This window comes from Pocillopora verrucosa, chromosome 10 (assembly GCF_036669915.1).
Source record: "Pocillopora verrucosa isolate sample1 chromosome 10, ASM3666991v2, whole genome shotgun sequence".
In the NCBI taxonomy this organism is placed as follows: domain Eukaryota; kingdom Metazoa; phylum Cnidaria; class Anthozoa; order Scleractinia; family Pocilloporidae; genus Pocillopora; species Pocillopora verrucosa.
The window spans coordinates 12501655-12514360 of NC_089321.1; the positions used below are offsets into that span (position 1 = coordinate 12501655).

General features: G+C 37.7%; 1 protein-coding gene across 1 annotated transcript in view; it reads left to right on the top strand.

Annotated features, from left to right (window-relative positions):
- Window positions 1-1275: 1275 nt before the first annotated feature.
- LOC131776143 (unconventional myosin-X) overlaps window positions 1276-12706 on the top strand; it is a 33947-nt gene continuing 22516 nt past the window's right edge. The window contains exons 1-19 of the mRNA XM_059092290.2: window positions 1276-1417; window positions 1548-1646; window positions 3645-3803; window positions 4331-4518; window positions 5007-5132; window positions 6010-6134; window positions 6785-6798; window positions 7131-7215; window positions 7796-7899; window positions 8331-8460; window positions 8947-9065; window positions 9531-9677; window positions 9838-9938; window positions 10390-10456; window positions 10890-10982; window positions 11177-11245; window positions 11340-11377; window positions 11835-11879; window positions 12389-12494. Of these exons, the coding sequence (XP_058948273.2) occupies window positions 1397-1417; window positions 1548-1646; window positions 3645-3803; window positions 4331-4518; window positions 5007-5132; window positions 6010-6134; window positions 6785-6798; window positions 7131-7215; window positions 7796-7899; window positions 8331-8460; window positions 8947-9065; window positions 9531-9677; window positions 9838-9938; window positions 10390-10456; window positions 10890-10982; window positions 11177-11245; window positions 11340-11377; window positions 11835-11879; window positions 12389-12494 (1836 nt within the window). The 5' untranslated portion in view covers window positions 1276-1396. The remainder of the gene's footprint in view (window positions 1418-1547; window positions 1647-3644; window positions 3804-4330; window positions 4519-5006; window positions 5133-6009; window positions 6135-6784; window positions 6799-7130; window positions 7216-7795; window positions 7900-8330; window positions 8461-8946; window positions 9066-9530; window positions 9678-9837; window positions 9939-10389; window positions 10457-10889; window positions 10983-11176; window positions 11246-11339; window positions 11378-11834; window positions 11880-12388; window positions 12495-12706) is intronic.

Below are 12706 nucleotides of genomic sequence, written 5' to 3' on the forward strand. Positions count from 1 at the left end.
CATAACTATTTGTATCGTGAGATTACCTAGATTTTCCAATAAATGTTAGATTATGAAATTTAGCGCTAATTATTCTGATGAGCAGCTACTTTATAGTACTTGTGGTTTTCATACTTTTTGTTTTGTTTTCTTGTTTTAATGCTCTTACACTGCTATAAATCTTACAATAAAACATGTATAAGCATAAAACCACTTTAATCAAGCGTTTCTGGTCTTCTTGTTCGAAACCCCGATAACTCGAAGTAATTTCAATTTCCATGGAAATTCGAGTTACGGGGTTCAACTGTATAAGTCTGGTATATTCTATACAACATTAGCTCGAAACATGCCTTTGCGAAAGGAATAAAAGGCTCTGTACTGTGAATAACTCAATTCCCCTCCTGTTCCTTTCCCGATCCCTATTATCAGCTACTGATCACGTGTCAATTTTAATTTACATGTTAAAAAAAATAAATGAATGAAAAGATAGGTTTTCGGTTCCTACTTTCACATGATTGGAATGGACACGGAACTCGCATTTCGAAACTTTAAATCTTTTGGATCGATGTCAGCATCTGAGCAAATGCGCATCCACCCCTCCCCTAATTCAACAACAGTCATCTGATAATTACTTAGGGTTAAATTTAGGTAAGGGGAGGGGTAGGTACGTAGTTGCTCAGATGCTGACATGTCATTGATCCAAACTTTTTATGGCCGCACAGAACATCATCGGTTGCGACTTCACCGTAAAAATATCACTCATCCCTTATAACCGAGACAGAAATTTTTATCTACGATCCCACCCCTCCCCTCCCCCCCCACTCGAAAAATACCTTTGGAAGTTCGTCTTTTACAATCAAAGTTGTTGTTGTTGAGTGTATTTTAATTTTTTTCCTTCTTCGCAAGAGGAGAAGGAGAAAGCAAGCTAGAAAAAGAAATTGAAATTCTCAACCCTGATTAGTCTTTAGGTCAAAACTCAAATGCAGACATCACTGAAGCGATCAACCTCCAGTTGCATACAGTGCCACTACACCGAGTCAAGAGCCATCAACCAAAACAAATGCATTGAATTTTTTCACCAAAAGAAGAAACAATAAAGAGATACTGAAGACTTTTTCCCACATTTTGGTAAACTTCCCTCCAACACAATCATAGATCTGATTTTTTCCGTGATAGAATTTTAAGACCATAGATGTCGTGCCATTGAACGTACGCAACCGGTCATCAAGCACCTCCCTTCCTCTGACCTTCCGTTCCGTAAGAGCCTGCGCCCGCGATATGGACTAGAAAGACGATCGGAACTGCAGAAAGCAGTGCCATTTCGGAAGTGGTTTCCAATTTTTTCTCCAACGCACAGACTTTTCGCAAACCTTGCTATGTCTTGATGAAACGTTGCCCGTGATTGGGAAGTTAAACTATGGAATCATTTCACGAAGTGGTGAGCTTTTGTTGTTATCAATTATGAACAAATCCCGTTCAGTGTTTGCGGCAAAGTGTGATGGAATGAGATGCGATGTGCCTCTTTCGCCGGGATCTGCTCTTACAAAGATTTGGTTTTGTATTTTAAGGGATCTCGTGTGTGGCTTCTTGAGGGGAAAGACTGGGTCTCTGCCACTGTAACAGAATCAAACGGGGGACAAGTTACTTTCCGTACAGAATATGATAAGGTGAGTTTTCATGTAAACGAAAGTTTAAAGACAGTGTGTACGACTCGGCACGTTCTAATTGCAACAATTGTCAGGACTAGCCCTCCCATTTTGGCGTGATATAAGTTTACAGATATGACTGTTTGAATTATAAATGATCTTTCACGATAGCAGGGATATCCAACATTAAAGCGAGATCGTAAATTAACTTGTGGTTAATGAGACACATCTTTTAGTTTGTTTACTTCACGCTGATATACAGATAGCCAATAATGCAGTAATTATGGTATGGTTTCTAATTTGAGATTTAGTTCAGACGTGAGTTTGGATGCATATCCGGTTACCCATATGCGTAATTCTCGTAAAATCTAATTCTAAGGGGATTGCAAATCTTCCAATTTCAGTAGTTAATCTTATGCATTTTTACTTCGCGAAATATTTCGTTATCTTGTTAGACAAAAAACTGAGCTTTATTGAAATATTATAGGATTTTTCCTATTTTCATTTTCTTGACGAATTCTCGGAGAGTTGATTTTTGCTATCGACTATTTGTTACTGAACACCTTGTAAAGTGCCAAGATCTTCACAATTGTCACCATACATGGATATCAACGAGTACTTGGCACTGTGTTCAAAGGTGTGACTAAGCTTTCCAAACAAACGATTAAAATTAAGAATAACAATACTGGATTTTGATCGACAAAGGAATAATCATTTTCGTTTAAAACAATTATCTGATGAAAGCTTTGTTTTCATTTTTCTTTCATGGTGTGTTAATTATTCAGCAAACCTTGTGCCTGATTCATTAATTATACAAGTCTGTTAAAGAGAGGATTTTAATTTTAGTTTTTAGAAAACAAACTGTTTAGTTTTGAGTTTAAAATTTTGATATTTTACATCTGAAGACTTTAGTTTCTGTTGTTTTAGAAACTATTCCATAACCCATTAACCCCCTCAGAGAGACTAGCATCTACTTTCTACTCATGGTATCAACCCTGGATTTATCATGGAGGTCTTGAGAGAAATGGAAATGATGACCAGCTTAAGAAACATTTGATTGCTACACACATTCTCCTTATCATGTGTAGAAGACAGTATTGAGAATATGTACACTAGCGCTGGGGTGAAAAGGTTTACTGGTAGAGAAGAAGTGAGGAAAACAGTTGGAAATAAAATTACTGGGTTATGCTGCTCATTGTGTCACTGATGTTTTGAACGCATTTTGACATCTTCTTTGGTCTATTACTGAACAGACCCATGACAACGTAGTCTCTATGTGTTTTTTATAAAGAAGAGACAAAAATATTGTTTAAGGGTGACATCTATACATCTGTCCTTCAATACATCATGAGTAAAAACCAATCATATATGCGCAATACAACCAATCATGTAATACGACATATCTCCACTGAGGAACTGGCCAACCATTTGTCAGATATTGGTTGATCAACTAAGCAGTTTTCAAGTAACTGTCAGTCAGTCAGTCAGCCAGTCAGCCAAGACCTACTGTTCACCAATATTTTAGTGTCAAGTAGTGACTGATATATCAACTAAGGCTTCCATATGTACAAAGTACTTAGTCAAGGTCATCCCATTTACAATCTTGAAGGTCATGTTTCTTGTAGCTAATGTCTTTTCTGTTCCATTTTTTAACCAGTTTAAGGTCTCAAACTTCTCAACCATAGACATTGTAATTAGACAAAACCTGAAGGGAAGAGTGGCTGCCCTTGAAATTAAAAAAAAATTGATTCTGGAGTGTAAATACATGTATGTACTATTGAGTCATAACCTCCCAACAATTTTTCAAAAATTTCTTGCAGACATCATTGAGTTGTGAAATAGTCAATTCCATTTCTTTTTTTCTGTAATCCTTTTTGGATCATGCTTGACTTGCTTAGGAAAAAATAATTGAATCAGTACATTAAACAGACGAGTGACTTTACATTATACAAATTAATGAAAATAATATTAAGATTGATGAATTATTTTCATTTATATTATTTTTTGCATATTTGCCAGACCTATAATATTGCTAAAGAGTCACTAAACAGACAGAATGTTACAGCAATGCATCAGACCAGTGTGGAAGGAGTGGATGATATGGCCAACTTAGGTGACCTCCATGATGCTGCTATCCTGCACAATCTCCATCTCAGATTCACCAGTGACAAGATATATGTAAGTTTCAAGTCTTCATTGCAGAAGTTGCTTTAACCCACTCTGAAAACAAACAAACACTCAACCAGAACTTGTGGAAACAATCTTTGCCATGGCAGCAATATAGATGTATAGATTGTCACCATATTTTGCAACTCGCATGAAAAAATTTTTACAAACAGGTTGCTGTATGCGGCTCGGGATATTTTCTTTTGAGTATTCTATGGAACAGGTTAATGAACAGCAACTACAAAACCTTCTCTCATCTTAACTTAAAATTGAAACAGAGACTTTTTGTAGTGGATGGAAGGTTTGAAAATAGGGGAATATCACTTGGGTGTTATTCTTGGATATTACCCAGTCTTCCTGCAGCTGGGGGATATTAGGTTACATGCTATGTCTAGACCGATCGTGCATGAGCAAAAATAATTGCCAGATTATAATTGCTATTATTTGTAATACACATGCATCCTTCTTTTCTTCACCCAATGATGTTTGAGTTTAGATATGATTAAATACACACTTTTTAAACATCCTTTTCTTTTCAGACCTACATCGGATCAATATTGTGTGCAGTGAATCCATACTATGTAATTGAAGGACTCTATGATAGATCAGTAATGGCAGATTACAGAGAAAGGCATATTGGTGAGCTTCCACCCCATGTGTTTGCTATTGCAAATGAATGTTACTATTCCATGTGGAAAAAGGGAGAAAGTCAATGCATACTCATAAGGTATGAATGATACTTTTGTCGTTATTTTATTACAAAGTGATTCAGTCTCTGTACTTACTATATGCATAAGGTAAAGCTATACTTTATATAGGCTTGTTTGTACCCAACACATGTACCTGTGGCATTGATAACAAGGAATTTGTGTTCCATTTACCCAGAAGTGATTAACATGTTACTTCTACCTACAATCTTCAGTCATTATCCAGCAAACAGTTAATGAGAAGACTCAAACTGATCAGGTGGATTGTTATCTTGATGTACCACCAAATGCTTGTGACTAATTTAGAAGGGAATGTGCAGCATCTAGAGGGGAGAATTAACAATCAGATCATTGAGAAGTCCTCAGATGCCCACATGTATAGTCTTCATTTGTACAACAGTATCAATTGCATATGCCTTATACTTGTAGTATGTTTTTAAACGTTAGCTCTGTGAATGTCTCTGAAATATCATCTTATATGGTTTTTTTCTTTTTCCTGTATTTATAGTGGTGAGTCTGGAGCAGGCAAGACAGAATCTACAAAGTTTATACTAAAGTATTTATCAGATGTCAGCAGAGGAACTGGGGAATTGGAAAATATCCCAAATGTAGATGATGCCATTCTGCAGAGCAGGTAAAATGAATCAGTAACTTAGCAATGCAGTTCCTTATTACACTATTACAATAATGGTGGTATAGTGGCCTAAATTAAGTTGTAGGTTTGTTTATGGTGTGTAGGAGTCTGCATTTAACACTTGAGTAGTGAACAAGTATGGAACTGAGTAGTGCATCCAAAACACAGTACAAAAAGGTAATTTGGTATAATCAACGGAGTTGATAGCGTAAATTGGCCACTGTTAAGAGTTTTGAAGCTGACATTTCAAGCATTCACCATTCTCTCTGAGGAAGGGCTAATGCTTGAAACCTCAGCTTTGAAACTCTTAACTGTGGCCAATTTACATTATCAACTCAGTTGATCATACCAATTTATCTAATTATACTCTCCCAATGATGCAGCACCGCAGTTTCTTCAGCAATGTACAGTACTATTCACAACACAGCACAGTTTATTTCATTAATGGTCATCAGATGACACTTGCCTTCATGTGAGTAAAGAACTTATTTAAACTTACCTTGTGGTTAGATGGCTCAGCTGCTGGAAGCACAGTTAGTAACTGGGAAGGTCAGATTTGAATCTGTCAAAGCCTGAATTTTTCAAGTTTCTTTCTGTAATTCTTCCATTGCAATTTACTTGTGAAGATCATTATTTTTTTAACTTTACCCCCTTCACTCACAAGGCCTCATTAGCAATTCTCCTCGCTGTCTATCATACAATTTTGAGAATTTGGTTTTGGATCGACAAACAATCCCTTTATTTATAAATTTTTTTTCACCCTCATCACTTGTCTGCTTGATATTGTATTGGTATTGTAAGGAGAAATTCTGTATTGGTCACTTGGAGGGTTTTTGTCAATCTTGTAATTTCTTGACATGGTTTATTCTTTGCACAGTCCCATCATGGAAGCCTTTGGAAATGCAAAAACTGTTTACAACAACAACTCAAGTAGATTTGGAAAGTTCATTCAACTGCAGTTCAATGCCAAGGGTCAAATGGACGGAGGAAAAATTAATGACTGTATCCTTGTAAAGACTAAAGAGATCTAGTAAATAAAATAATTGAAACTGGAAAGGCTTATTATAGACAGCATGAATTTCCATGAATACACTAATTGTAGGGCAGTCTATAAGGGTGGTAATGCAGTAGTCTGTAACAGTTGTTATGGCTTACCTCACAGGTTGTTGGGAGTGAAGATGTCAATTGCTGTCAGGTGACATCTGGGCACCTATTACATTGCTATGGGTGATATCTCTTATGTAATGGCTGCTTCGAAACTTAGAGACAGCCGTGCCCTAAGTATACATGCATATTCTTGTTCAAGACCTAACTGGGTGGGAAAGAGGTGGATCTAATTAAGGGTGCTGATTAAGTTGTTGAGGTGTTGTGTACATGCAGGGAGGGATGAGTAGGAAGGAGAGTTGTGAATATTTCCTGGACAAGCAGTTCCATAAAAGAGGAAGTAGTGCGAGGATGAATGAGTCAGGTAACCCAATCAAGTAGTTCAGGAGGCTTTGGGATGGTGTTGGTGAGGTTGGGGGGGAGGGGGGGGGGTGTCAAGGAAAGTGATGGTGCAGGTGGTGCTAGGATAATGTTTTGTTTCAGTGTAAGTGTTAAATGAAGCATCGTTTCATTACAACCTTGACACACACCTATAATATAAATAACAGTCCTTTTGGAGAAGGTAAGTTTAAATTGAGATCTGCCTTTTACAAGTTACTTACTCTTTAGGTAATCTTGTTGGAATAAACTCTCAATAATCAAAGTACAAACTTACTCATTTTTAATAAATTACTAAAGGAAGAAAGTTATGACTTTCCAGGAGCTTACTCTCCTGGGACCAGAACAGTTGTGTGTGCTTTGAATTAAGTTGTTACTTTTATTTATTTTTAGATCAAAAACTTAAAAGATCATCTTGTTTTTGCTATCTCTTTAGAATCGTGTAGTCAGACAAAATCCAGGTGAAAGAAATCAAAAACTTAAAAGATCATCTTGTTTTTGCTATCTCTCCTTTAGAATCGTGTAGTCAGACAAAATCCAGGTGAAAGAAATTACCACATATTTTATGCCCTTCTGGCTGGGGCATCTGAGGAACAAAAAAGTGAGTACTTGTGAGTCACATGAGTCAATTGCTTTGACATCTTAAGGCTCTCATTATTGGCACAGGGAAGAATAATTATTTAAATGTACGTTGTATGGTTTGAGGGTAGAGGTGTACATGGAGAATGATGCATGTTAAAAAGGGTGCAGTCAGTGGGTCACTGCCCTTTCAACCACGTGCCTGTAAGAACTCATAACTGTTTAGGCCATTGTATATTCTTCTTGCATGGCATGCCTCTCACTGTGACTCAGTCCTCCTGCTAGGAGTTTCAATGGGTGCTAGGAGACTACCAATAAAAACTGTAATGGACAAGTGCAATACTTACAGCTGCTCCCTTTATAGCTTTGATAATATCAGTATCAAGTACTAGGCCTTTATTTTTGCCTACTCTTCCATCTTGCTTTGTTTGCAGTTAAGTGTAACTTTTGCCGTACCCAGTTTGAGAGAGCAGTAGCCATATCTGTCTTTCCCTTGGTGTGTTTGATGTACGTGTATATTTATCCGTGAAATGATTGTAGATTTTTAGATGTAACTGTATGGGACTACCTGTTTCCTCATCCTTAGTTATAATTTGTTTTAGGTACATTGCTTCTTAATTCTCCCGAGAAGTATTACTACCTGAAACAGAGTGGTTGCTATGGAGATCCATCGATTAATGACAAGGACGATTTCAACAATGTCATGGTAAGGCAATGAAGAGTGCGATATTTTGGATGAATTTGTCTTTAATGTAAATCTCCCTGATTACACTGAGTGATGACTTACAATGCTCAAGAATTGTCGATATACATCACCGCTTAAAAGTAAGTTGATAGTCTTGACAAGAAACTTGATTCTCGATACCAGAAACTATCGAGAATCAAAGATCGAGGCGCACGTAGAACTGTTAGAGGATCTCGATTCCTAGTTTCGAGAAAACGATTTAATTCTCTTACGTAAAACAATAGTGAAGAACAGTCATCCCACATAATCTGAAAACAAGAGACTGTTAATTTAGAGGGTATTTTAAAGGTAGTTTTGTAACAGAAGAAGCTATACTTCACTAGATCATAAATGGATTGGAAATAAATCTTTGTTGCCCACTTTTCTAACATTTCTGCTCCAAACTTCATCAGAATGCTATGAAAGTGATGTGCTTCACGGAAGAGGAGATCTCTGATGTCCTACAAGTCATTGCTGGAGTCCTACAGCTTGGGAATGTTCATTTTCTGGCTGCGGGCGGCGCACAAGTTTCCGAGAAAAGTGGTATGTATCGATAGTGGTTTTATAGTTCCTCATACTTTCTGCTAACTTTCGACTGAAATAAGAAAAGAAAGAAAATTAAAGTGCAGCCGTACTTCGTGATACAAACGCATTACTGTATGCTAAGCTTAAGCGTTACGCGCGCTAGCGCACCTCCATAACTAAGTGACTATGTTCACCTTCCAAACCGAGAAAATTTGATCGTGTCATTGCCGTTGAATTGAATTTTGAGAACAAAAGAAAAAGTTCATAACGTGGAGAGTTTTACGGCCACCGGCTCAGTATTTGTAGGAGCCCTTTTCGTTATGGTATAACTGACTGATAAGACGTGCGCCTGGAGCGAAATGAATTTATTTTGTTGAAAAGTGAAGTAAGGGAAGGTCTGCAAATTTCGAGAAGGACATGGCCTATTAGGTGAAGAGTCTTTTTCGCGGTTTGAGCAGTTATTTATCCTCGACAACTTGAACGTAATTATATTTTCTTAAACAGTCTTAGAAAATGTGGCAAATCTTCTTCGTGTGGATATCTACGAGTTAACGGATGCTTTGACGCAGAAATCAATGATCCTCCGAGGCGAAGAAATCCAGTCACCGCTCTCTGTTGAACAGGTGGGTCAACTGGGCGATGTGTACATAATATATATATATATATATATATATATATATATATATATATATAGTAAGGCAATCGGCTGCCACTGTATCTTTCTTGGCAACAGTTGGCGAACTTTCACGGAAACTTTACGAATTTCTGGGGTTAACCTTGATGTTGTAGAGATTAGTATTCCATGCAAGAAGTAGTAGATGAAAATGTGAGCAGTACTCTCGGACTCTTGGTTACTTCATGCCATAGAAATCAGGATTAGTTGTGGAAGTGATGAGTCATTCGTCACGCAAGACCTACTCCCAATGCTTCGCGGGAAAAGAGGAAAAGCAAAAGAGTTGGCTCATTCATGATGTTGAAAAGCCCTGCGTCTTGGGTGCAGTTGCAAGTGACAAATCAGAGAGACAGAGAGAGGGTCAATTTGGTGAGCAGTCATTTTGTACTAACTATAACTTTACTTTGATGCACAGGCACTGGACTCTCGAGATTCAATGGCAATGAACCTCTACGCTTGCACATTTAAATGGCTCATCAACAAGATAAACCAAAGGATCAAAGGGTCTGATCTCTTCTCTTCCATCGGTGTTCTAGATATCTTTGGATTTGAGAACTTTGATGTAAGTTTTTAAATTTATTTATTTATATTTCCATTCTCATGTGGATTCTTGTGTATCGATCTTTCTATAAGAAGGAACCTCTACCAGCAGTTATCTTCTTTTAGAGTCTATATATTATTAAGTCACTGCAACTAGGAACATGTTTTTGTCCAATCACCAGGTTAACAGGTTTGAGCAGTTCAATATCAATTACGCCAATGAAAAGCTTCAACAGTACTTCAACAAGCACATCTTTTCTCTGGAACAGCATGAGTATAACAGGTATTTAATCAACGTGTTGTTGAACAGGTGTTTGTTTTGTGGTAGTTGCTGTTATTTTAACATTCTTGTGCATTTTACCAAACTCGAACAAGGAAATTCAAACCCAGTGAATGATTGCACATCGATGTTTGGTGTGGGGTTTATGCAGATCAGTTTCAATGGTGTCCACGACGAATAACGGTCGCTGTCATTAGTGTAGGGTATTCACTGAAGTTAAAAACTTTTAGTTCGTGATTTAGCGGACGTTGAATTGGCAATACGCCTCGAACACTGCGAAGTGAAAGCTGGGATCTTGAAGTTTATTATTTTTTCGTTTTGCCTTTAACAATGCTTGTTAACGAGTCAAATCGCCACCGGTGGCGATTTGACTCCCCGTGGTGGCGAGTTTGGTTGTGGCGAGTTGACGGGCTACCATGCGTAGATAATCCAAATTTGTTAATTCAATCCTTAGGGAGGGGCTGGAGTGGGCAGATATTGACTGGGTGGATAATGGGGAGTGCCTGGACCTCATTGAAAAGGTAAGTTTCACTTGCATGTCTCCATGTTTGGAGCCTTGACTTCAACGATGTCGCCTCTATCCGATTTTTTAATCAAACAGAAGAACCATGAAGATTCTATTAAGTCTGCAAAGTTTCACATGAACCGATAAGACCCCAACCTGCCAATTGGTACTAAGAAATGAACTTCCCTCGAGCAAACATTTCTTTGCGGCAATTTGCAATTTTGAAATTGCACGAGTTTGTAACGGATTCCAATGAAAGTTTTGCTGATGAGCCAAAAGCGTCTCAATGAATTGCTCTATACCGTGTACAATGTGTTTTGTGTGTGTGTTTTGCACTTGTTTTGTCTTGCCTTTTCACTTAATGAGGGTAAGAACCATTACTTAATACTGAGTGAATATGTTTTAATGCATTAATACAAATTTTCGCATTCCTCCTCAACGCTCCTCAGAAACTTGGTGTGCTGGCTCTGATTGATGAAGAAAGTAACTTTCCTAAAGGAACCGACGGATCCATGTTAGACAAACTTCATTCAAGTCACGAGGTTTGATTTTTTAGCAATCATAATCAACTTGCTTCACTTGCTAAAAAGTAATGCCGTACATGGTCACATGATGCTACAAGACAAGTTATACTTAACTTCTCTATTTTGAACCTGAGAGACAGTGTAGATTAAAAATTATGACTAATAAAACGATGCGAATATAGTTTTGGACTTGAAAATACTTTCTTTAACAGGGAAACACCTTTTACGTGAAACCACGGGTGGCAAACACAAAGTTTGGAATCAAGCATTATGCTGGAGAGGTACAACTGTAGATCGTTTGAACCACCTTTCACTGAATTTTTGAACTGGTAGAATATTTTTTAATTCTTTAACCGCCCATGTCTGACTTTCTAGGTATTTTATAGCACCAAAGGTTTTCTGGAAAAGAACAGGTACAGTTCCATGATTTTGTAAAAATGAATTTTGAGATTGTTCTCATGTAATTCTCTCACATCAGTGGAACTATTCGATATCTTTGCTGCTATTATCAGCTTCGGTTATACCAAGCTATTTAAGCCACGACAGATTTTATTTGTTGGTCGTTAACTGTAAATCTTGCGTTGAAATTTCTCTGGAGGTACACAGGCTGAAACCTGAATCAATCTGAGAACAGTCGGCACAATGAACCAAATAGTACACACTCTGATTGGTCGTTGTCTTTGACCTATCAGAGTACAGACGGACGACTGACGTCATACGAGAATTTCGACTTTTGCTTTGTCCGAAGTGACGTTTAGGTTTGAAAAGATTTGAGAGAGTTGGAAAAAAGATAGGAAAAAAGCTTCAAAAATTAACCTGGAGATGTGATTGGATAAGTATTTGAACTAAAATGCGGTATGTGTTTCATAGGGATGCTTTTCGAGACGAGATCCTCAATGTTCTAATGCAGAGCAGGTAAGTTGTTGGACATTTAGGCGAGGAGCCAATCATTAACTTTAAAGAACGGGGTTCGTTAGCCTCAAGAGTTTTTTCATTCAACGCCCAAAGTGTAGGAAGGTCCTTAAATCACCTAAGTAAATGCTTGTCCCAGGTTCCCTTAAAAGTTAAATGCTCCATTCGTGCCCTTTTCGTCCACAAACGACTCGCGGCATAATTGAATGCGATTGTTTTAGATTATATGAAAAGTCACCCTTGATTGTAATTATATCTCGGATTGGTTCTAAGATTTTTAAGTTATTAGAGTTCCAAAATTTGCGGGTGCTTACCAAGATTTTGTTTTTTAGAGTGGAATTATTTCAGCGATATATATCGAGTGCGAGTGTAAGGTCGATGGGGCCGCAAAATTTCACGCAACCGTTTATATGTAAATTACCATCCTTTCTTGGGGCAGCTCTAGATATCATATACTGATGTCGATAAGTGTTCAAGCTTTGATACTGATCAAACTCATGAATTCTTGTTAGGTCGGACTTTATTTACGACCTCGTTGAACAACTGAAACCCTCTGTACCGACGGCAGGAACCAAGAAGTCCTCAAGGAAGAGACCGACTGTTAGCTCACAGTTCAAGGTCTGTCTGGCAATATTTAGTTAAATAACAATATTTCCTGCACTCTCTTGTTCTCTTCTATTTAGCCTGGTGGTGTTGTGCGCGCTTGGCTGTTGAAGTCTCACATCGTGGACAAAAGTAAAGGGATTGGGAAATTCTCTCACCCTTAGTTACAAAGACACTTGCGCATTTGAGTACAGTTGATTTTCCACCTTGGCGTTTTCTCATTTTGC